General features: G+C 39.6%; 1 protein-coding gene across 3 annotated transcripts; it reads left to right on the top strand.

The window, feature by feature from the left end:
• The first annotated feature begins 611 nt into the window (after positions 1–611).
• On the top strand, positions 612–3001 carry LOC123956415 (splicing factor, proline- and glutamine-rich-like). Of its 3 annotated transcripts, none has more exons than XR_006821527.1 (3): positions 612–703; positions 2490–2624; positions 2707–3001. XR_006821527.1 is itself a non-coding variant. In XM_046028587.1 (3 exons), exons 1-3 carry the CDS (start codon positions 701–703, stop codon positions 2978–2980), a joined length of 354 nt encoding a protein of 117 aa, XP_045884543.1. In that variant the 5' UTR covers positions 632–700; the 3' UTR covers positions 2981–3001. The 3 variants fall into 3 exon arrangements, 1 of the variants encoding a protein (XP_045884543.1); XR_006821528.1 differs by having other exon boundaries at positions 613–703; positions 1394–2624; XM_046028587.1 differs by having other exon boundaries at positions 632–703; positions 2490–2566.
• Positions 3002–23847: the final 20846 nt, after the last annotated feature.

Genomic DNA, 23847 nt, shown 5'->3' on the forward strand with positions numbered 1-23847 from the left:
CAAAGAAACATGACTATTTTTTCTTTCCCATTTTGAACCTGCCCCTAGGCAGGAAATTGGAGTAACTGGTTCTTGTTGGCTCCCCTGTGAGCCTCTGTGAGTCATAGCTACCCAGAAAATTCTTCTGTGTATAACTGCAGTGATATTTACTTGTATCTTTGCAGAATTATAATTCGAAAAGTCCATATTTATTGTTCCCCAGACAGTGTTCTCATGCTCAGAACTCAGACTGCTGAAACCTTATATCAACTTCAGTTAAACTTTTGAATACTTTTGCACAGAACTGTTGTTGTGGAAATTGTATATTGCTGGTGAGGGATTAAGCAAAGAAGTGAGTAACAACACTCTAAAAACTAATTCAGGGGACCTCTAGTCATTACTTAAATATATATATATTGTTGTGAAATAAAAAATCAAGTTCTGAGATACTATTAGACTTTTTACTTGTAATTGTTATTTTATTGACCTTGGATGACACACAAATTATGCCTATTGATTCAATATACTATCATGACTTGTTAGAGTTGAACATTTTCAGTTAATCAAAAAATAATAAAATTTTAAGTTCTGTAAATGTAAAATACAATTTGATGACGTGTAAACGGCCCACAGTTTCGCTCTCCTGCATGTGCGGCCATGTTCAAGGCAGATGAGTGACCACAGGGCCACAGCTGAAACTCACTGAAGCGTAATGTGGTGAATGGTAAGGAATTTTATGCCAAATTACACATATTTGCATTTGCTAAGGATTCTGTTGGTGACAGCCTACTGTAACCGAATACCGAAATCTGGAAGTCCATACTCTGAAATTTGAGCGGTGTTGATTGTTGATTGTTGTACAGTCTGTGTGCCGAGGTAAAGTTAGATAGTAGCTGTAGCCTGTCACTGATTTAGTAGGATTAAATGCGGGAGTAATAGGTGGCCAGGTAGCTAGGGAAAACGTCCTGGCAGGCTAACTTAATATGGGATTACCCATTAGCCACTGCTCTGGTTAGCATATAGGCTAGCTACGTTTATGAACTACAAGTAGCTACATTAGCCAGTTAGCTGGCTAACGTTAGCTAGACATGATTAGACTATGACTCAGGTACATAACTTACAACTACACAACTTAACTCTTAATTATTAAGTTCATGTTACTTAGAAATGTGTTTTATTGTGGCCAAAAAGCTTCTTCACCTAACTTAAAATATTATGTTTGATCAACTTAAATACTTGCATTCATGTTGACAATTATTAAGTTCATGGTACAATGCTGTTTCATTGTGGTCTAAAAGGTAATTCACCATACTCCAAACATTGCTTTGAATTAATGTAATTCTGCCAGCAGTCTTAACTTAAAAAGAAAACGTTAACATGTATTTTTTTGTTGACCCAATGTTTTATTTTTTAGAGTAGACCAACCGTTGTCTTTGAAGAATTTATTAATAAAAAGAGAATGACAGAGAAGTACTACATCGTTAATCCGCTGGGCCAGAGGTTCTGATCCCAGGACATCCACTAACGCCTGGCCTCAGGCAAAAGGGAAGCATAATCATTTACACAGTTTAGGTTTCTATGTTTAGAATATAATGTTTGTATATTTGGGGAACAGAGATCCTTGAATGCACATTCAAGCAGAGTAGAGAAACAGCAAGACCCTAGTAAATGTAGACAGACTAACATAAGGCGTATAGAAGAAGGAAAGGTTAAGGATAAAATAACACAATATATCTATAAGACATAACAATAATAGTAATAATAATAGTAAAAGAACATGCATAAAAGTTTAAATGTAAGTGGAAATAATTAAACAACTAAGACTGTGAATTTGTCCCCCATCATTTATACTGGAAGTGCATTAGGGAGTGATCTCTTCACGGCCAGGATGAACAATTAAGCAATAAATAACATTATGGGCACCTGACTGTTGTTTTAGACAGACTTGAAAAATTGCAAATGTTTCGTTTAAGGACAGTTAAAGATAGATGGGGTGGTGATGGGGCAGTGGATAAGATGCCTGCCTTTGGTGTGAGAGACCCGGGTTCAATCTACCAACGTGTCCCTGAGCAAGACACTTAACCCCTAGTTGCTCCAGAGGCGTGCGACCTCTGACATAATTAGCAATTGTAAGTTGCTTTGGATAAAAGCGTCAGCTAAATGAATAAATGTAAAGACAGCTATAAATCAACCTGGCCATATAAAGCAATGCAAAAATCATAAACATTGTGTGACAGGTCCTGAACTACTTTTATTCACGGGAATATTTCTCAGCATATTATATTTTCACTTTCACAAAATAAATGTTATTAGCCAATATTAGTGTGAACAGACTATAATGCTAAATCTATAATGAGAACTACATACTCTGTTGTGGTGGCAGCCCGGCTGACAGTGAGTGTCCTGTTTATTTCTCCTTTTTTCCTACCATTCTGTTTTCCCTGCCTCTCTGTGTCTCCTCCGCTCACCCTGCTTGTGTTCTCCCTCTCTCTCTCCACTCCTGAGTCCAGCTGACGATCCACACCTGCACCTCATCAGCAGCCTCCTCTGCCTGCCACACCTGCCAGCAATCACTCCATCTCTGCCAGTAAATCAACCCCGGTTCTCCACACAATCACCGCTTGATCGTCGTTGCTCCTGACCTGGTGCCACTGCGTTACTCAAGCTTCTTAGAATCCTGCAGAATCTCAGTTTCCCTGTGATTAACCCTGTCTGCCTTTTCCCCAGGTTCACTCACCTCCGTCCCCCGTCGTGCCAGCTAGGCTCGCCTACCTGCCCTCTCCCCTCAGGTGTCTTCCACGGCGTCCTCTCTGCTCCCCCCTCGCTCCTCGCCAGTCTACCTGCCACCACACCCACCTTCTCCCATCCCTATGGTCAGTTCTCCCAGGCCTCCTCTCCTCCTCAGTCCTCTGTTCCCCTAGGCTCCCTCGCCTCTGCCCCACCTGCTCCTTGGTCCTCCGTGCCCGTGTTCCCGGGCGTCCAGCCAGGAATAAAGCTTTAGAAAATAGTGCTGAAAACATTACCAGATTGTTTTGTCTCTTTGCACATCGTTTATCATTTTAAAAAACCATGCTGGATGACAAAATCAAAGCAGATCGTTCAAGTTTCTTCTGATTCATTTTGATACAATGATGAAATGAAGAAAAGTCAGCAGCGGCCTGCAAGGAAGGAAAGGAAAATGTGAAAATCTAAAACACTACAGAAGATTTTGAAAAAATGATTAGCAGCTTTGTAAGGTGCATGTGGTTTGTAGTAAATGGGCTAGAATGTGGAAGAATACTGTTGTTTGAGTAAAAGGGAGGGGGGGCAACCATTCGTTCCTGTTAACCCTTAACTAAAGTCATGCTCTGCTGGGTCCTTTACAGTAAAGCATGTCTGTCTCCTGGAACACAGTCAAAAGATGCAGATTGTTTCTTGTTCTGTCTGTGAGGTGATTCCATGAAAAATTCACCATAAATATCATTCATGGGAAAAATGCTTCATGCTTTTCTTTGTTTTATATAATTGCACACAAAAAAATTTATTTTATGACTGACAAATATTTTAATGTGCTGTTTTGCAATTCATCATGTTTTCTCAATGTCCAGTTTCAGAAGGCAACTATGGTGTGACTATAAGGGTAGTGCTGAAAAGCAGCTTTCATATTTAGTTAAACTTCCTTGGATTATTCAAAAGGGCGTCTACAGGACAACATGAAAGTCTGGTTTACACAGCATACCAGTGTAATTTTGTAAATGTTCAAAATCGAATCAAATGTTCTAAATTTTTCCTCCTGCTGCAACATTTGATATGTAATGTTGGAAGATAGGTATGTGAGTTTCACTACAGTGACTATGATTCAGTATGCACAGCATTAATGCGTGAATGTTTTTATAAAAGCAACACCTCATAATTTCTCAGGTAACATAGCCTACACATGTCTTTGACATTACAATTAAACTATGGTATGTAAATATGTATGTCAATGATTACGATATGATACAAGCTCAAATCTTTTTTACCATACGCAATTAGTACTAAAAATTCTGAGCATCACAAACAACTTTTTGTATTATCAGAATTTAATATATTCAGTCCAAAAAAATATGGAATTTCTGAAAGAGTTGTATCATTAAATTATTTTATGCCATTCAGGGGTGCAGGGAACCAACAGGAACTCAGGCGGCTGATTTTAAGAGACATATCGTGGCACTTAAATAGTTTGACTTGTCAGCCTTGCTAAAGTTGACAACATAAAGAACCCAAGTTATAGAGGGATGCAAAGAAACCACATGGCTACACAGACCAGGACAAAAGCACAAAAAAAACTTTCCCACTCAGATGATGTAGATTTATACTGATGTAGAAGTGATCTGAAGACAGTGACCTGGTTTCCATCAATAGAAAATGTACATTTTCAAACACTGACTTATGTATGTTAGATTTCACACATCATAGGATTGAAACTCCAAAAGGAGAAAAACACCTTCAGTCACACGGCTCACCCTGGATGCAGAAGATAAAATGAAAGATTTATTTCTAGGCATTCAGACCAGAAGCAATGGATGTTGCATCTTAGTTATTCTGAAAACACCACAAACAGCCCATGTGTTGCTTTAGCATGGTTCCAGCCCTCTGAATCATCGCCCATTGCAGAATTTGACAGCAAATCCAAACTCATCACTTATTTGCCATGAGTTAATTAACCACACCCTTGTTTGTTGTTGTAAGTGTTATAAATATCATAATGTTGCAACATTCAAAGACAATCGACTCAGTAGAGAGACTTATCTTATCTTGAGGCTAACATTTTCCTTGTGTTATTCTTGTGAATTTGATTTCTGGCTGCACTGTTTATGCATGCATCTGCTACAAACAGACAGTGAGTCGGCTGTGTGTGTGGAGTGTGCCTCTGCATTTTTGTTTGTGTGAAAGCTCAGAATTGGACTGATCTCAAAAACTTACAGGATCTCAAATTAATCATTATCAATATGAATTTTATTTAGATAGCACACTTGGTCAACAATCAAGGTTGACCAAGGCGCTTTACATGTTAAAAATGCAACAATAAAACAGTAATCACAAAGTAAAAGTACAGCAATAAAACATTAGAATATACAGCAACTTGAAGGAAATGCCAAAGAAAAGTTATTTTATAACAGTGATATAAAGCATTCAAGAGTTGGGGCGGTTGTTCCACAGGTTAGGGGGCAGCAACACTAAAGGCTCAATCGCCTCTGGTTTTGAAGCTCCGTTAGGTAAGGTGGAGCCAATCCATTAAAAATTAAATAAGATTTTTAAATCAATCCTGTAATGAACAGGAAGCCGGAGGGAGCACAACACAGGTGTGAAGTGGTCTCTCTTTTTCTTTCCTGTCAGGAGGCAGGCAGCAGCATTTTGGACTAACTGCAGGTGTTGAATGGATTACTGGTCGAGGCCCACATACACAGAACAAATTTATAAACGCAACACTTTTGTTTTTGCCCCATTGATCATAAGCTGAACACAAAGATCTAAGACTACACAAAAGGCCTATTTCTCTCAAACATTGTTCACAAATCTGTCAAAATCAGTCAGTGAGCACTTCTTCTTTGCCGAAATAATCCACCTCACAGGTGTGGCATATCAAGATGCTGATCAGACAGCATGGGTATTGTGCACGTGCGCCTTAGGCTGGCCACAATAAAAGGCCGAAAAGAAAAATAAATATTCTAAATATTTAAGAGGGAGATAGGCCTTTACTTTGGCTATATTTCTCAACTGGAAGAAGCACTATTTAACAGTGGTGGATATCTGTTTATCAAATTTAAACTCACTGTCCAAAAAGACACCAAGACTCTTCACAATTTAGCGGTTATTTGAAGCTAAAGGGCCAAGAGTACCTACATCAAGCAGTTCAGGGTGTCCAAAAACTATGAACTTGGTCTTGTCTCCTTTTAGGTTGAAGAAGTTTAGGCTCATCCATGTTTTGATGTCCTTAGACAGTCATGCAGGGGCTGCAGTGAGCCCTTTGTTTTTAAATTCAAGGGCAAATAAATGTGTATGTTGTCTGCAAAACAGTAATGGAGGCCAGGGGCAATATATATAAAGAAAATAGGATAGGGCCCAAGACAGAACCTTGAGGGACACCACAGGTAAATGGTGCGTCTCAGAGGAATAATCACCGAGGTATACTGAGAATCTCATCTGTTAGGTAGGATCGAAACCACCTATTCCTACAGTTTTCCAAACCTGACAAGAGGATTAAGTGGTCGACAGGATCAAAGGCAGCAGTGAGGTCTAAGAGCACCAGGATGGCAGAGACTCCTGAATAAAACAGCTAAAATCAAGTCATTAAAAACTTTAAAAATTGCAGTGTCAATGCTATGACGAGGTTTGGATCTGGAACAGGAGCTCCAGATCTGGAACAGGAGCTCAAGATTTGAGGTGCCAGCAAAAACTCGATCCCCTTCAGACCTTGACTATTGTCTATACTATACAGATGGGTGGCAAATTAAAGGAAAAACCAACATGAAGTGTCCTAGTACATAGTTAGGCCACCATGACCCTCCAGAACAGCTTCAGTGCTGCATGCCAAGTCGGTGGAACTCTATTGGAGGAATTAACATGTTTCTTCCACAAGATATTCCCTTTAATCTATGTAAAAAAGATTTATTTAATCAGGAAATCTCATCAAAATCAAGAGCTCTCTTGCAAGAGAGACCTGATTACGGCACATAGAAAACAAACAAAAATAGCCTGACACAAAAAAAGGACATTGGCATCAGAGACAGTTACACACATCACTAATATTATATAATTTGGTCCTATGGAGATGGTAGTGGAAAGCATTGTCTTTCGTGTCCAAAATCTTGGTGTTCAGGTGTTTAACTGGTTTAAGATCTAATGACTGTAAAGGCTGTAGAATTTTATTCACATCATTTTCACACACCCCAAACTATTTAGTGAGCCAAACATCTGCATTTGATGTTTTGATGTCTTATTCCGCTTTTTAATTTGTCCTCCGTCTGTATGTTCAAATACAAAGTATGTATGTAGCTTATCCTCAGTTTACCATAAACCATGATTAAGACTTGTGCTTTTAAATATTGCTCATTAAACTGCATGTGCATGTCTCTGAAATGTTACCAGAGGCCATGAATAAAAATAAATCTCAAAATAAAGAGGAAAATTGTTATGTGAGGAGGACATTTAGGTAAAGGAAATCATTAAGAGTAGATGCGGTGTTTGGATTCCATGGTTGATCCATAATAATTTGGTACTCCTTTAGTCCTAAACAGTCCCAGAGGAAGTCTGCAACCCATGAGCCAGTACAAAGAGTCTAGTCTAATCCCTTTTCCAGTAAATGTTTTTGAATATGGTACTTACTGCTCTTTTTTCAACACTTTAAGTGTTCATAAAAACCTGATAATTGCATCCTTAAATGAGTCCCAGAGGTGTTCCACAACTCAAGACGCAACAGTGTTTCAAATTAACCAGTCCCTCGTTAACAGGATTTTCTAAAATCATGTTTTCAAAATTGTCTTTCTCCAGAGAAAAGCAACAGATGAGTCAATTATTTAATTCACACAGGGAAAATATCTTGTGAGTCCTTTTCATGTCCACGCAGTCATCTATTTCAACCACTGAGAGGTATTGCTGCCAATGACAGGAACCAGTAAAACTATTACTACAAACTGCCCTAGTTTCCCAATGAAATGATCTAACCAGAATCCAGATGAGGGAGTTGCAGTAAACACACAATCTAACAATCATTGATCAAAGTTCCAACAGCTTGTAAAAAACAAACATACAGAGTTTTACAGTGCTAAAAACACAACCAACAACACTAAATAGTTTGCTGCTATGTCTGCATTTAAAGCTGCTGTCATAAAAATCCATATCTAGATTTATCCAGCCTTAATAAAGTCCTATCTCTTCGGCGTCTGACTTTCTTCACTAAAAGCTTTATCAGTCAGTAACCAACCAAATGTCTGAGTCCTGACATTTGGCTTAATATATTACAACAAATGTATTGATAACTATTTATGTTTTTAGAACTTTTTAAATTTGGCAATGGTGTCTATTCTGTAGATCATCAATTAAAACTCACATTGTGCACTTTTCTCCACCAGAGGGTGATGAAGCATCATCCATGACAACTAATGTCTTTTATCATTTAAATGAAGGCTATTGATGATTTAATTAAATGAAATACTGATGGTGTATTGAACATTACTAGGTAATTATTTTCACAGTATTAAAAAAAGTTAACTTACGATAATAATGACAAACTGCTGGTCATTAAATCACCACAATATTTGAGTTAATGGACGGCCGCTAACTGGAACTGTTGATAGGATGGTTGTGTCTGAAATTGTTCACTATGAACTATAGTCTATTCTACAGTCCTTCAAATTAAACAAGAAAATGCATCATGCCCTCCAGAACGACACATAAAAATAAACTTATGGTTGAGGTTCGGTGAGGTTTAGGCACAAAAACAACGGTTTGGTTTAGGAAAATCATAAATATTTAATTACAAATAGTTTGGAATAAAATATGTACTTTGTTAAGGTAAGAGAAACTTTGTGATTTGTGTTAAAATTACTACTTTGCGGAGCTTTTTCGCCATTGTAACAATAACTATGTGGTTATGGTTAGAGAACAATCATGTGGTCATGTTTTCAAAAAATTGACAGTTGAAAACAGGAACTGAACGGCACTCACTTTTGATATAACCCAGTGTTGTGTTGATCCATCTGTAACTAGAGGTTTCTAGCGTTGCCTGCATTGTGTTAGGAAGTGGAGGCTCAAACCAGGATATCTTTGGGTGCGATCTCTGTTAATTCTCTCTGTCTCTCTAAGAGATAAATACACAATCCTCCTGTCAATTGTCATGTTACAACTTCAGTCCCTACACAAGTTAAATGACACGGGAATGTATTAGCATACTACACTAGGCTAAAATACATCACTTTCTGTGGCCACAATGCAGCTTACCTCTTCCATGAAGTAGAACAAAAGAAAAGAGGGAGACCCAGTTTATAGAGAGGCGTCCCCTGAAAATGAACGTAGGTCTAACATGTCAGGTGAATATTGTGCAATTACAATATTAGGCATTTGACTCTGTTACACATCCACCTCACACCCTCCCTCTAGGGACTTTGTGGCTCAATAATAATGTCACACTATTTCCACACTCGCCCTCGACGGACAAATCATAATTACTATGGCTGTAAGAGGTCTTTGGCACTTGAACGCAATTTGGGGGCATTTGCAGAAACAACTGATGCTGTCCTTTTTCTTTGTAGGACAGTCTTAGACTTCTATCTAGTGTCTTTGCAAAATGTAGCGAGAAATATTCTCCCTTTTATTGTGATTAATGTCACAAATGCATGAAAAATATTGTAAAATCGATGTTCACATACATGTACCATCATGCATTGCGAATACTGATAAAAGGCTGGAGGAAATAGCTGCCAGATGAAATGACTGACCTGAATATATTTTATTTTGACATCAGATGCACAAGTTTTCTACAACAAATCCCCATATGTACTGAATTATTAAGAGTAAAATATTTCAGACACAGCCTCAGTCTCTTGACTTTGCAGGTGGTTAGTTTATGGCTTATTTGGTAGATTTTGACAACTACTACTTAGCTATAAACATTGGCGATATAATTGTGGGAATTAGTGAAAACTGCAAAGCTAGATGTGATATTTTAAACTTTAAAATTATAGTAAAATGCTTAAACAGTCTCTTCAGGATTTCCTGGGCCTAACCCTAGCCATGCATATTCAAACCAGCTTACCATGATTCTTGTAGTGCTTGCAATTGACTGGAATGCAACTGCCTGTGTCAAAGTGATTTGTCTCATCTGACATCCTCCATGTGTTTCTGCCACTCTCCGAGTATGTTTTGCGATGGCATAGTGTTTGTCGACCATTTCCTTTTATGTATGACCACAATACTGTGTGTTTTGCAAAACAGTTTACCCCTGCTTCATGGTCCTTTGCTGTTATTTATTTGGCAAAAGTTGCAGTGATTGGTCAAAATTGCAAGTCACGTTGAATTCATAAGCATTTGTTAAATTTGTGTTAATAGTTGTGATCACAACATCGCAAAATTCTGGAGGGACTGATTTATTGGCCTATGGCAATGCCACAGGTAACATTAGTAAAAAAGGGTGGCCTTCAAATCCAGCACAGAGCAACATTATCATCCCAGTGGACTTGTTTTGCTGTCCACCTGATGAATGTAAAGTCCATTATTAAATCTCATTTTGTCCCTATTCTGTTGAGAAACACATCTGCCTTTTAGGTTGAAGTATTTTCCACTTTTTTCAAAAAGGCTGGTAACTTGTCTGGGGTTGTGTGCAGCAAACTGGTGATAGTTGTGTGAGATAAAATGTAATATCGCATAAAGCAGGATTTAAACATCGCTGTCTTTTAGAATCAGTTGCCTTAGATTGAGATCATGAAAGCCAATCTCTTTGTTACATTAATCAACTGACTGTTTCTTGATTGCTTTTATCACAAGAGAGAGTCGACACAAACAGACTGCCAGCTGCACAACTGGAGTCAATTAACCTGAATATAAAAAAATGGACCAGTTTTTCTGCACTAATGGTCTGGAACAAAAGTTTAGATTTGCAAAAAAAGTCATCACCTTGTAATTAGCCGAAGCTGAGTCAAAATGATTCACGTTGTTGTGAATGAGGAAATTCTGTGTCAGTCACATGGAAAAACAACTACAAAGAGAAAAGGGGGACGTTCACATCACATTTCATTTTTAAAATGCCTATAAACTGCACTTTCTCCTGCAAGCTCAAGTCACAGCTGCACCTGTTTTATATTCTTTAATGTGGAGAAGAGGAGTTACTCTTACAACAAGGTGTCGTCATATTAGAGCTGAGGCCGAGCTGAGTGATGAAAACACACTGTAACAATGACTCATAGATAAACTACCAATGGCGATATCTGTCCTTAATTTTACTGCCTTTTTCAGAGGACAAACAGCACATTTTATATTTTTAAGTGTTTCCTTCTTTTCCAGATATTCTTCCATTTGCAATATTTTATTTTAAACGAATACACAGAGGCAGACAGAGTGTTAAGGTGAAGCTGTTCTTTTTCCACCTTGACTGTGGGCCTGTCAAAGATTTTATACAATTGGGAACTAAATTAGGGTGGCGCGGTGGTGAGTGGTTAGCACTGTCGTCTCACAGCAATTAGGTTGTGGGTTCAAACCCCTTTCTGTGTGGAGCATGTTCTCCCCGGTTTCCTCCCACCATCCAAAGACACGCAGGCCAGGTTAATTGGTGTCTTTAAATTGTCCTTAGGTGTGAGTGGTTGTCTGTCTATGTGTGGCCTTGCGATGGACTGGTGACCTGTCCAGGGTGTACCCCACCTTTCGCCCAATGTCAGCTGGGATTGGCTCCAGCCCCCCCGCGACCCTGTACACAGGATAAGCGGTTGACGATGGATGGGAACTAAATTAGTTAATTTTGTATGCAACCCCTGGGAATCACTGTTCTAGGCATTACAGTTCTTCACAATTGGTAACACACATTTCTCAATAGGCCTCCTGAGTTCACTTTATCAAATTGTTATTTGATAAATACAAAAAAATAAAGATAAAATTTAAGATAAAATTATCAAAATTTTCACACAGCACAACAATGTGGACTAAAGTGTGGTAGAGTTTTCACTCCTTTCAAAGAATGCATTCATTGAGCACATTTTTCAAAATTCATGAACTGTTTTCTTGTAAAAAATTTACATTCAAAGCCTGACATAAAAAAGAAAATTATATATACTATAAATTAGATTACCCGTTACACGTAGTCCCTTTATGCCGCCTTAACTGATTTACCATTTTAGGCTGCTGCATTATAGTTCATGTTTCCAGACTTCAACTTACATACTAAATCCACCACAGACACAATGAATCCATTGGTGTCATCAGTGACCTCAATGATGGTGTCCTGAAAAGCAAGTTATGCATTTGATTGACAGTAGCTCCAGATCAGGTGCGCAGGAACGGAATAGTATTTTAATGTTCCCACTGTCACACCAATCCTCATTCAACTTAAAGTACACGCCTTCTATTTTTTTCTTCTTGCCAGAGTCATCTGTTTTGTTAGATCTGTATACAAAAAAAGAGTAACCTGGCTGAATGGCACTGTCTGGAATTCCAGGATTTAGCCAAGTTTCTGTGAAACAAAGGATATTGCAGCTCCTGATATCCTCTCGTCCAGTTTATTATCCAACACCTGTACATCGGCTAGCAGCATGCTTCACAGAGAAGATCCAAGTGGTTGGGATCACAGCCTGTTTTTAATCACTCCATGTTTATCTCTGCGTTTCCTTTGATGTTGAGAAAAATGCAAAGATGGAGAGGATCTTGCGTCTATGTGGTTGGGATTGTAGCTGGCTTGTAACCGCACTGGCTACCACAGTCGGCAGGAGGAGAGTTTACAAAGTGAACATTTTCCTATCCTTATGACTCACAGTCATACGTCATCATTGTCCAATATAATAACATAGCTATATGTTTGAATATGTGTAGTCTTGTATTGCATTACTAGAATAACTTTAGTTTAATTTTGTGCAGTTGGAATTACTCAACAAAAGCGACAACAAAAAAATACTATTGGAAGCACAATCCATGAAATACAGAATTGCCCTTCTTTTTGTTATAACTGAATCTTGATTTATGCTAAATAAATACTTAAATCAATTAAAATTTATTTAATATAATTATATATATATAATTAGTGCATTTTGGACATGAGATTAACTTTTGTACTGAGCTGCAAGTCGGAAGAGAACTGTCTGAACAGTTTTAAAAAGAGGACTGAGTATAGAGAAATATGCATTACAAACTGTGATAAACTGTAAGCAATGCATGTAGAGATGCATTATTGAGAGCAACTGTTTTCACAGTTTTTTGGGGTCATTTAATTATAGGATTTAGAGGTATGAAGTTCTTTATTTTTTCACATTTGTCATGTCACATTTAGTGGTGCTAATTAGCAGAGGTTCAGGAGCGGGACCACACATCCTAACTCCTCCCCTTCGTTCTCGTATCCTGCACGGCTCTCGCATTTGGCACCCGAACCGAGACCAAGCAACAGCTTGTCGAGCACGCTATGCTAATGCTGCTACCCCATAATACGAATCATCACAAGCTACTCCATCCATACACTTACCTCTTCGAGAAGTGTCGGTATATCACCATCGGACGAAGAATTATTCGGACGAACTCAGGACAGTCATTATCAATGTCCACGTCAGCAGACCCTGCACCAGAAGACAAACTCTTCTCTTCCATATCCATGCTGAGACCCTGTTTTCCACAATCGTAAAGCCGTCCAGGAAGAGGGGGAGTCCAGCCTTAACTCCATCTCTTCCATGGTCCGCTTCATCGCAACAATCGGGAACTTTCACCCGAGAATCCTCCGGCTCACAAGAACAGCTGATCACAGCGAGACCCCGCTCCAGCGAGACCCCGTGTCAAGCAGTCTTCATAAACGATTTCGAAATGGACTATAGCCACTCTTTAGAAAACCGTTAAAGATGAAAGAATCCCGTTTACAGAACAGACAATACAAAGCAAACTTTTCAACGCTATCATGTCAACATGGCATGCCGACAGTTCCGTCAACACCAGCTCCCTTCCGGGTGACAGAGCTACTGTTAAAGGGACAGATATTTCCTCCAGCTCAAGATGGTAATTGGGAACAACCCTTCCAACAACTGAATTCCGGAGCCTCCACCTCGCATCAGTGTTTACAGCAATAGCACCAGCAGCTCCCGGCACCAAGATGCCATCACTCCCAGTCATACACGACAGCAGTGATTTCAGCAACCGACTCCAGCCAGGGTACCGGGATACCAGTGCCCCCGGCTGCCTACCATCGACCGACTTCAGTTGGGGCTCCGGGCACCAGGATGCCAGCGCCCTCGGCTGCCCACCTTCAACCACAGTAACCGATAGCAATTACACCTCAAGCAACCTCAGCAGCTGCCTGTAGTAGGAGTTTGGCACCGAGATGCCAGCGTCCCCGCTGCACCCTACCACTAACCTCAGCAGAGGGTGTCAGTAGGGCACCAAGATGTCAATAGTCGTTTTGAGCTAACATCGAGCTCTCAGTCACTTCGAGCCAACATCGAGCTCTTAGTCGCTCCGAACTCACAGTAGTTTGCGAACTAACATCCGGATCACAATCATTCAAGCTCTCAGTCAAGTTTAAACTAAAGTCATTTCGAGGGAACAGTCGTTACAAATTAGTCACCGGGATGCCAAAGCCTCTCGTTGCTCGCTCCCAGTCCAGGGTTTGGGGGTTCTAAAAGGATAGATGGTTCGCAGCGGAATGATCGCCAAAACCTTAACATTAACAGCATAGCTCTCTCTCGTGCTACAGGCCACCTTGAAGAGCTCCCGCCACAGTCACTAGTACCATGTAATTGCATCACTAAGTCGTCCCGAACCTAAGAAGCTACGTTAATACCTGCTGGGGTTCATTTACCTTTATCTCCCCTTCGCCTTGACCTTCGGCGTCATACTCGCAATTCAGACTCATTCCCCAAACACTGAGTCCATGACCCTGAACCCTCGCAACTCTGGGATACAGTGTACAACACGTCAGATCATCTCTGAGTCGGTTCAAGTGGCCTTTCGATTCCTGGTGCCACCGCCACTTCCGCCAAGCTCTTTCTCGTCATGTATTTCTCCCATCCATTACCCCGGTCACTCCTTCAGTATCAGAACTACCCTTTCAGCCTTCCATGTCATTCCCGAGCACCTGATACATATCATGTGCCGCTGGTCCTCCTAAATGTACTATCATCACAATCATTCAGATACCAAAGATCTCACATCAGCCAATGCTCTCATGTAACAAGAAGCTTTTGGAGGTGTGTCGTGTCCGGGTGCTACAGCGGATTTCCCACAACGCATTCGAATGTCTCTTCGGCAACCGCAAGCCTCGTACATCTTCTGTTTCGATCATCAATAAGTCATTTAATCATACCTGTTGATTGTGTGGTCCTTGCTAGTGAAACGGCTTTTTTTCTGTGCCAAGGGTGTCCTCCATCCTCATGGTGTCTTTGTTGGCTGAGATTTCATTGAATTTCCATATGGGTATAGTTTTGGTTTACCAACTCAACCAACAGATGGATTTTTTCCACACACACCAATGTGGTTTTCATTTACACTCTTTTTTCCCATCAACTGGAGTGTCAGTATTTGGTGGTGGATGTCCTAACAATGTGACCTTATAACTAGGATTTGCAAATTAGAAACCCATGTTTACAAAATGTATGTTTTATAAAATGCAACAAGGGTATAGTTTTGCATATGGACATGTCCCTCCTAATATTTTGGGAGGATAGAATTGTCCCTACCAATATCTGAGCAAACCCATTTGCATTTTGTTTGGAGTGAAATCATATTAGATCATTCTGATGTGATCTCCCAGAGAGTACTTCAAATTATTGGCTGAGATACATTGAGACTATTGCTTAGCTGCAAGCCACAAACAGCTGTTTCTACAGGCCTCTCCCTGCTTATTTTGACAGGAAATCGTTCATAAATTCAAATAATATTTAGCACTGTGCTAGTGCTACGTTCTGATGTGAGCACTCTCATTGATGAATGTATTATTAGGGACACTTTTCAGAAGTGGCAAAACGGCATATCTGATATAGATCTTACACACTGGCATGACAAAATGACTCGCTCTCACCTACAAAGCAGCTCCAGTGGCACGTTTAACATACAGTAGATGCGCAAAGTTTCTGTGGCACATTTATAATGTCCACACATTAAAAAAAGCCTGTTGGAGTGATTCCCTAGATCAGTTAGTATGCCATTTAAAAGTTAATTTATATGCAATTTACATCCTCCGTAATAACAAACTCCTCTTAAAGAATTGATCGGAGCGACTTTTTGCTGTTCTATCTAAAGACATTGGCACTGAAAAGTGAGTTGAAGGGCGTGTGCATTGCGTGACATCAAATTTCGATGTTTCTCCAAGAAACAGGAAGATGTTACTTGTGTGTACATGATCAAATCTATACCAAACTTTACATCTTTGTAATATAGTCTAGTTTCTGAGTAAAATAAACCGAAATTATGAGCAGCTTTATTGCCAAGTAGGTTTACACATACAATGAATTTGCTTTGGAGTTTTGGTGCTTAACAATAAACATAGTAGGTAGAAAAAATATAAGAAAGATAAGAAACAAGATAGAAAGATAAATATATATAGATAGACGATACAGATTGGCAGATAGTCAACAGTGGGGTGAAGCAAGGCTCCTCCAAAATGCAGTTTAGACTCTAGATCTGTGCTGAAATAAAACAAGTGTGCATAAATAAGGAAAATAACAAATTAAATGTTTTATTGATTTTTGGGGGGGTATCACTGCTTTGATGTGTGGGTAATAAGAAATATTGATAAGGATAATTGAAACAATGTGAGTCAATAACCAGTGTACAGTTCATTAAGATGTGATATGGTTGCCAACACATTTGTAGCTTGAGAAATATTCAAAGGGAAAGTGACCGCTAACAGTATAAAGGAGGTGAATACCTATTCACCTTAGAATTCATTATTGGAATACAAGCAGTTGGCAAATTACTTCCAACTGCAGCATTATCACCTTGAAATTACAGGGAGATATCCTTTGGAAGTAGAAGTAGAAATTACAGCCAAATTGGATTAAAGGTTGATGTGCAAGCAAGCCAGTTTTGCAAGGACAGGTAATCAAAAAGGACATTTCAGAGAACTTTCTGACAATAAAATTGCACAGTGCATACTATGTGTTTAAATCGAGTGATTCATGGCAATGGTGAATTTACAGAACATTTGCATGAAGTTGAACTTTAACCTTACCCTGTGCAAATACACAACCAATAACGGTCTGTCTTGACACTGAAGTTGCAAAATTGTTTCTGAAAATGATTCCCCCACTCTGAATTCCCATTTCAAAGTTTTCTTTTAAAGTGGTCATGTTATGCTCTTTTTCAGATTCATAATTCTATTTAGGGGTTGTTCCAGAATAGGTTTACATAGTTTCATTTTCAAAAAACACCATATTTTTGTCATATTTCAAATTGCTGCAGCACCTCTATTAACCCTGTGTGTCGAATGCTCTGTTTTAGCTACAGAGTGAAGCATCTCACTTCTATTTGATGTTTGTTGGGAGTTGCACATTTGCAGGAACCTAGTTAAGGACTACTAGCTATCACAAGCAGAGTAGCCGCGGGTCCTGAAAATCTTTGGGCTTTTTTACTTTGCAAACCTAATACATGCACAAAACACAAACGAAAAGGAAACACCAAAAAGCATAATATAATCTCTTTAATATTTTCAATGTACCTCAACAGAGAAGGTTACAGGGCCTACATAAGTATTATAGAGTCTCTGAGGGGGGCTCTGTTGGGTTAGCCAAACCAAGTTTGTGACAAATGACAACAGTTAGCAGGTGATGTTACAGCTGACTCGGTCATCGGTCACAATAGAGTGGCAAAGTTCATCCACACGTCCTCATGAAAAAGGTGGTGCTGGACTAGCTGGTAACATGCTAGCATCTAAGTCTAGCCAGCCATAATAAATCACCAATATAGCTGGCTTGCTACTGACCATAAGAAGCTAGCTAAGTTGGTTGCTAACCAGACAAAGGTGGTTTGTAAATGCCTCCAAAAACAACACATAGGAGCATTTCCCATACCAGTCCAGAGACCTGAGCTTAACTAAGTTACGTACGTCACATGATATCAAACACGTGGTTAATGAAACAGTCGTAGTTTGGTTAGGTTTAGGTAACAAAACTACTTGGTTAGGTTTAGGAAAACATTGTGGTTGTTGTGATGGCAGCCCATCACGGTGAGTGTCCTGTTTTTTTCTCCTTTTCATCAGTTATTCTGCTTTTTCCTTGGTTTTCTCTGTTCTCTGCCTGCCTCCTTGTTTCTCCTCCCCTGTGTGTGCTCTCTCTCTCTCCCTCTCTCATCAGCCACCTCGTCAGCCTGCCACACCTGCCAGTAATCAACCTCATCCCTGCTTGTATTTCAACCCGGTTCTCCACACCATCCTTGCTTGATCGTCGTTGCTCCTTATCCTGAGCCACCTCTACATTCAAGCTCACATGTATTTTGATCTCTTCCAATTTCCCCGTGCTTCGTCTCTGCTGTCACTAACTTTGTCTGTTTCCCTCCCAGGTTCACTCATCCCCCGTTCGGTCGGCTGGGCTCATCCTCTGGTCCTGTCCTCCCCGGACTTCCCCCACGGCGTCCTCCCAGTTCCTCCTCGCTTCCTCTGCCCCAATGTTCCCCGTCTCTGGTCCCAGTCTCCCCAGTTTCCCCGTGCCAGTGTTTCCCCAGCATCCCCGTCTCCCTCCACTCCAGTCCCTCAAACCCTTTTCCCTCAATAAACCTCCTTTGCTCTGGGCACTGCATTTGGGTCCTCGCTGTCCCCGCACCACACCACTCATAACAGTGGATTGGGTTAAAGTAAGTTTGCTCTTGAATCATGTGACTTAACTCACATGATGCAAGTCAGTTAATGTTAGTTAAAACTCTTAAATAACTAGACATTTATTTGGTTTCACATGGGATGCGAATGGCAGTCTCCTGTGTGAAAGTCCTGGGTTTGATGCATCCATCCACTTCATTATGTGGACTTTCTTGCTCTTTATAAAACATTATCCGACTTCCTCCTTTTCAACCATTATACAGCTGTTCACTGAGCCTCACCTGAAACTGTTTAGCGCCCTCATGGGGAGGCCTCACATTTTGAAAACCTGACATAAGCCTATGGTTGTTCTGTCTCATGATTGACTGAAATCCATGGCTTATTTGTGGGTCAGTTTATACCTCAGCAGAGAAGGATAATGTTGCTCTGAGATGTGGCAGTTAGCTCTTGGTCAACAGTACAAAGTCATCTGTCAAATTTTAACAAACATGTGAAAAATCACCATTGCTACAATTTGATTTAGCCCTGAAACTTTACTGTTACAATTGCTGGAGTGACCAGGTTCCTACTAGTGCTAATCAAGAATACAAACTTTAAGCCTTTGGGGCATTTGTATATTTTTACACTTTTTTCACGTATTTATAGAAACAAAAGTCGACACAGGAAGATGACATTGGAAACGTTGGGAGTCATTCTTGGAGAGGGGAGTTTGTTGTGTTGGAGTACTGTTAGGAAAAAGTCTTACTAGCAGTTCCTCTACGTACATAAACTGTTATCCCTCATTTCCACTGTCGTTTCCTGCAACAACTTGCCTCTCACAAGATTTCAAAGTGAGAATTCAGTCCTTCAGCAAGACTTCTGTTTCTTGTAAGGATTCTTTCCATGATTGATGTTAGACACCTTTGTAACAGTCTGAGCCTCAGTGGTAAAAAGAAGCACTTTTCACTGATGTAATTTTAAAGGGCACAATTGCCGCTTGAATCAGATACAAGGTCCAAGGGGTTGAAAGATCCCCCTACAAAATAGGACAACCCTTCAAGAACCCGATATATCATAGGCATCAATGGCTCTCACGTTAAAAGATGTGATCATTTTTACTGCATCTCTCCATGATAACGATTACAATATGCCGTCTTCCACTGTGGTGGTCTCTCCCATGTTGGCTATAGGCATCTTTCTGCAGTTGTCTGCCACAACTCAGACAAGAAAACGAAGATGTCTTCAACACCTGCAAATGCTGACGTATGCATTTGTGGTATGTAGACTGGACTATGGGATACATTGCAGCCACTGCAGCTGGTTCGTGGATGCTGCACGTGAGCGAGTACAACAAACACCAGCAGCTGCTGAGCCATTCATCATAAACTTTGGCTTTAAAACCTCATAAAACAAGACCCAAACAAAGACGCACTGAACGCAAATAGGTTAGTAACCTGTGGTGAGTGAACATGTTTAGCTCAGCATTGGCCATCTAACGTTAGCTTGCTTCAGCTACAACCTACGAGAGGTTAACTCCGACTGTTCTTCATTATGAAAAGATGAATGACCATTTGTTTACTTGCCAAACTTGTGGTGGTCAATAAACGTAATTATTTACGTCCCGCTGACTGCCATCACCTTAATTATTGCTGTTGGCTAGAAAGAGGTTGCAGGTTTATTGTTCATGTAATCTTACAGTTTTATTTAGTTATAACGTTACACTGGTTTGAGTGTCTAGTGGATTGTTGACTTACAGTAGTTTAAGCTGTCAGTGATTGCATCGCACATTATGGTTGTGCTCTAAGTTAAAACAGGTTACAGTTTATTGATTTGAGTCAGGAGGATGTGTTGACTAAACAGTAGTTTATGAGCTGTCATTAACTGCATTGCACAGGTTGTGCTCTGTAAGTTAAAAACAGGTTATAGCTTTATTGTTGACCGTGTAACTTTACAGTTTTATTTAGTTAGCTTTACACTGGGTTTGAGAGTCAACAAGGTATGTTGACTTACAGTAGTTTATAAGCTGTCATTAATTGTAGACGCATTGTACATTAGGCTACATGGTTGTGCTCTGTAAGTTAAACAGGTTACAGGTTTATTGTTGATTATGCAACGTCAGTTTTATTTAGTTAACGTTACAATGGGTTTAAGAGTCGAGGTAGTGTGTTGACTTACAGTATTTAATAAGCTGTCAATAATTGCATTGTACATTACATGGTTGTGCTCTGTAAATGAAAAACAGGTTACAGTTACAGAATTCCTTTATAGCCATGCAGTTTTATTAGCAACCTGGATTGAACGCAGCAGGTGATACAAAATTTGTAATAACCACGAGAGACTTGAGACTTGACTTGGACTCTAAAAATACCCAAATGATCCTTTAAGTACACAAACTATATCATAATCTGTGTTATCCAATCATAACTAAGTGCTATCATTATCTCCTCCTGGCTGCATCACACTGCCTCCCCGATCTCTCTCCAAGAACTGCCTTGTGTTTTGCTGTCTTCTTGCTGTCGTTATGTTGATGAAATAAATCATATAGATCGAGATAGTGGGGTGCACTTTCAAACTGTCTCTCCTTGAAGGTGTTCAGTGTTGCATATGCTTGTACCCACAATAAGTGACAGTGAAGACCAAAGATAAAGGATCTTGTTCAAACCCCAACCACTTTCACGCCTCTGCACAATTGTCAGACTCTTTCAAAATGTTTAAATAAATTATTAGATGGAGCCCCCCTGATTCCACTTTCAAGCACTGTTAGACAATCCATGGCCACCACAGGTCACCCCCTGGCTCCGCCATTGCATAAGTCAGTGTATCCTTGTCTAGACTGTACCAACTTTTAGGGCTGGGCGGTATATCAGCATTATAAGGTATACCGATATATTTTCCAAAACATACTTAAAAGGTTATTTTCTCAAAACGTAAGGTTATTTGCATTGATGTAGTAGTAGGACTTATTGCCCCTACCACTTGTTTTCAAGTGTACCCCTTGGCCGTTGAATCAGTTACAAGGTCCAAGGGGTTGAAATGTCCCCCTACAAAATAGGACAACCCTTCAAGAACCCGATATATCATAGGCAACAATGGCTCTCACGTTAAAAGATGTGATCATTTTTACTGCATCTCTCCATGATAACGATTACAATATGCCGTCTTCCACTGTGATGATCTCTCCCACGTTGGCTATAGGCATCTTTCTGCAGTTGTCTGCCACAACTCGGAAAAGAAAACGAAGATGTTTTCAACACCTGCAAATGCTGATGTATGCGTTTGTGGTATGTAGAATGGACTGCAAACAAGTTTTGTTGTAGTAGCCTAGCTACACCACATACTAGCTGCAATGTAACGTTAACATTATAGGCTACCCTTAGTGACTTTGGTTATGCAATGTTGGATGAACCAGTTTGTCATGCACACGTAATGTTTACTATATTGATTTGTGTGACATGTGTGAAGGTCTCAGGATATTTTGTGAACATGTACTGTATTGTTGGCTGCTATTAACATGTTCATGCCATATGCGTTTGCTTTGGGGGATGAGGAGATGCCAAATTTCCAGCAGTTTTAACTAGTAGAAATAAATGCCAAATTTCCAGCAGTTTTAACTAGTAGAGACTAATTATGTGAACTTATTTCTTTTTCCGGACTCGTCATCCTACATCATACTGCAGACTCTATAACAACATGCCCATTCTTCCTTTATGGTTTAACATAGAGGCTGAGGTGAAGCAGGACTTTCGCCTTAGCAGAATAGCCATGAATGGTCTGCAGAGGCTCATACAAAGTAAACAGGACCTACTGATCTACGTTTTCCTGTGTGTGAGAGTCTGGATAATGAGGACATGCTGGAGCCAGTTGGAGATGCTGAATTGGACATCCTTGACCCCCAACCTCCCTGTGGGCCCCTACAGATTAATGAGAGCTCTGGGAATGCTACAGGGGAAAGACTGGCAGCTGTGGTCTCATGTCATGTGCAAGATTAAGGATGTTGTCTATACTGTGTATATATTGGCTATGATAAAAATGGCTATTTGGCATGTTGTATTTTTTGTTGCTGATGCTGCTCGTAGCTTCTCAGGAATGTATAAAAGTAATTTTACAAAAGTCTTTTTATACTAATAGCATGGATAGTTTACATGTTATTTATTCTCACAATCTTGTTATAAGCAACAATATTGCACTTTATTATAATGTTATTATAAATGAATAATATAACAAATATTACTTTGACAATGTATATAAATAAAAGTCAGATGCATTATTTCTATTTCTAACAACTAAGAAAACAACATTTGATAATGGTGCAATCATAATGTAAACATTAACCATCACACAAACAGGAACTTGGTGTGCGATGCAAGGTGAAAAACTACTTCAAAACCAGCAGCATTACATTTTGATTTATATTATATATATTTTATTTAAATTTGGTTGATAAGCTTTTCTAACAGGACTAAATACCTCTCCATTTTTGCCTCACTCTCCTAATGCTACTTTTGCTCTTCTTTTTTGTTGAGGGCTTTGGGGTTGCGATGGGAGAGGCTACAGAGTTAGTGGCTGTGTCTGCGGTGGTGTCTGGACTTGTGGGCTCAACAATCTCCTAAAAGAAATTTAAAAAATGAGTAGAGATTATAGGTAACACTTTATAATAAGGGTGCAATTACACAGCTTATATTTTTCCCCACTTCTTGCAGACCTGTTGGGAAGTAACAGGTTCTTTGATCAATGTCCTGTATCATAACAATTTATATAAGATAAGATTTATTGTCATTTATCAGACACACTTCACTAGCGCAGGTAAAATGAAATAGCATTTCCCTGGGATCACAAGACAGAACAGAAACAAATTAAAACCAAGATTGCACATGAGATAATAAAAAAAAAACACAACACACACACACTAGGTCCCCCAGCATCTGTAGATGACTCACTCCCAAAGTTGTTTTGCTGAACTTTTGGACGTAAGTAACCTGTTCTCCTTTTCTGTTTGGAACAGGATGATCCGTCTGGTTTCCTGTGGATTCCCTGGAATGATGGCACATAGGGAAGGGATTTCATTGTAACATTGTTGAGATCTCATATTAACCAATGCTACTACCTTGAGTTACTAGTGTGACAAACCCAGAATATCCAAATAACAACTACACTAAATATATTTTTGGGGATGACAGGACAGGTGAATCTTACTAAAAATAGCCAGAGAAATACTTGAGGACGTCCTCAGTTCCTGCTTTCCCTCCATACTGTGGCAGTGATGGCAACGTTATTTCACAATAACATCCAGTGATTTAACAAGCCACCAATTTTAAAAAAAATCCCTGCTTCATTACCAGACTACTAACATTAGCTCCTAGTAAAGCAAGCAACCCTGTCAGTCTGCATTGATATTAGTACAAGTGTAAACACCAGAGATTTTTTTTTGCATGGATAGAAAACGA

This window comes from Micropterus dolomieu, linkage group LG18 (genome assembly GCF_021292245.1).
Source record: "Micropterus dolomieu isolate WLL.071019.BEF.003 ecotype Adirondacks linkage group LG18, ASM2129224v1, whole genome shotgun sequence".
Taxonomy (NCBI): Eukaryota; Metazoa; Chordata; class Actinopteri; order Centrarchiformes; family Centrarchidae; genus Micropterus; species Micropterus dolomieu.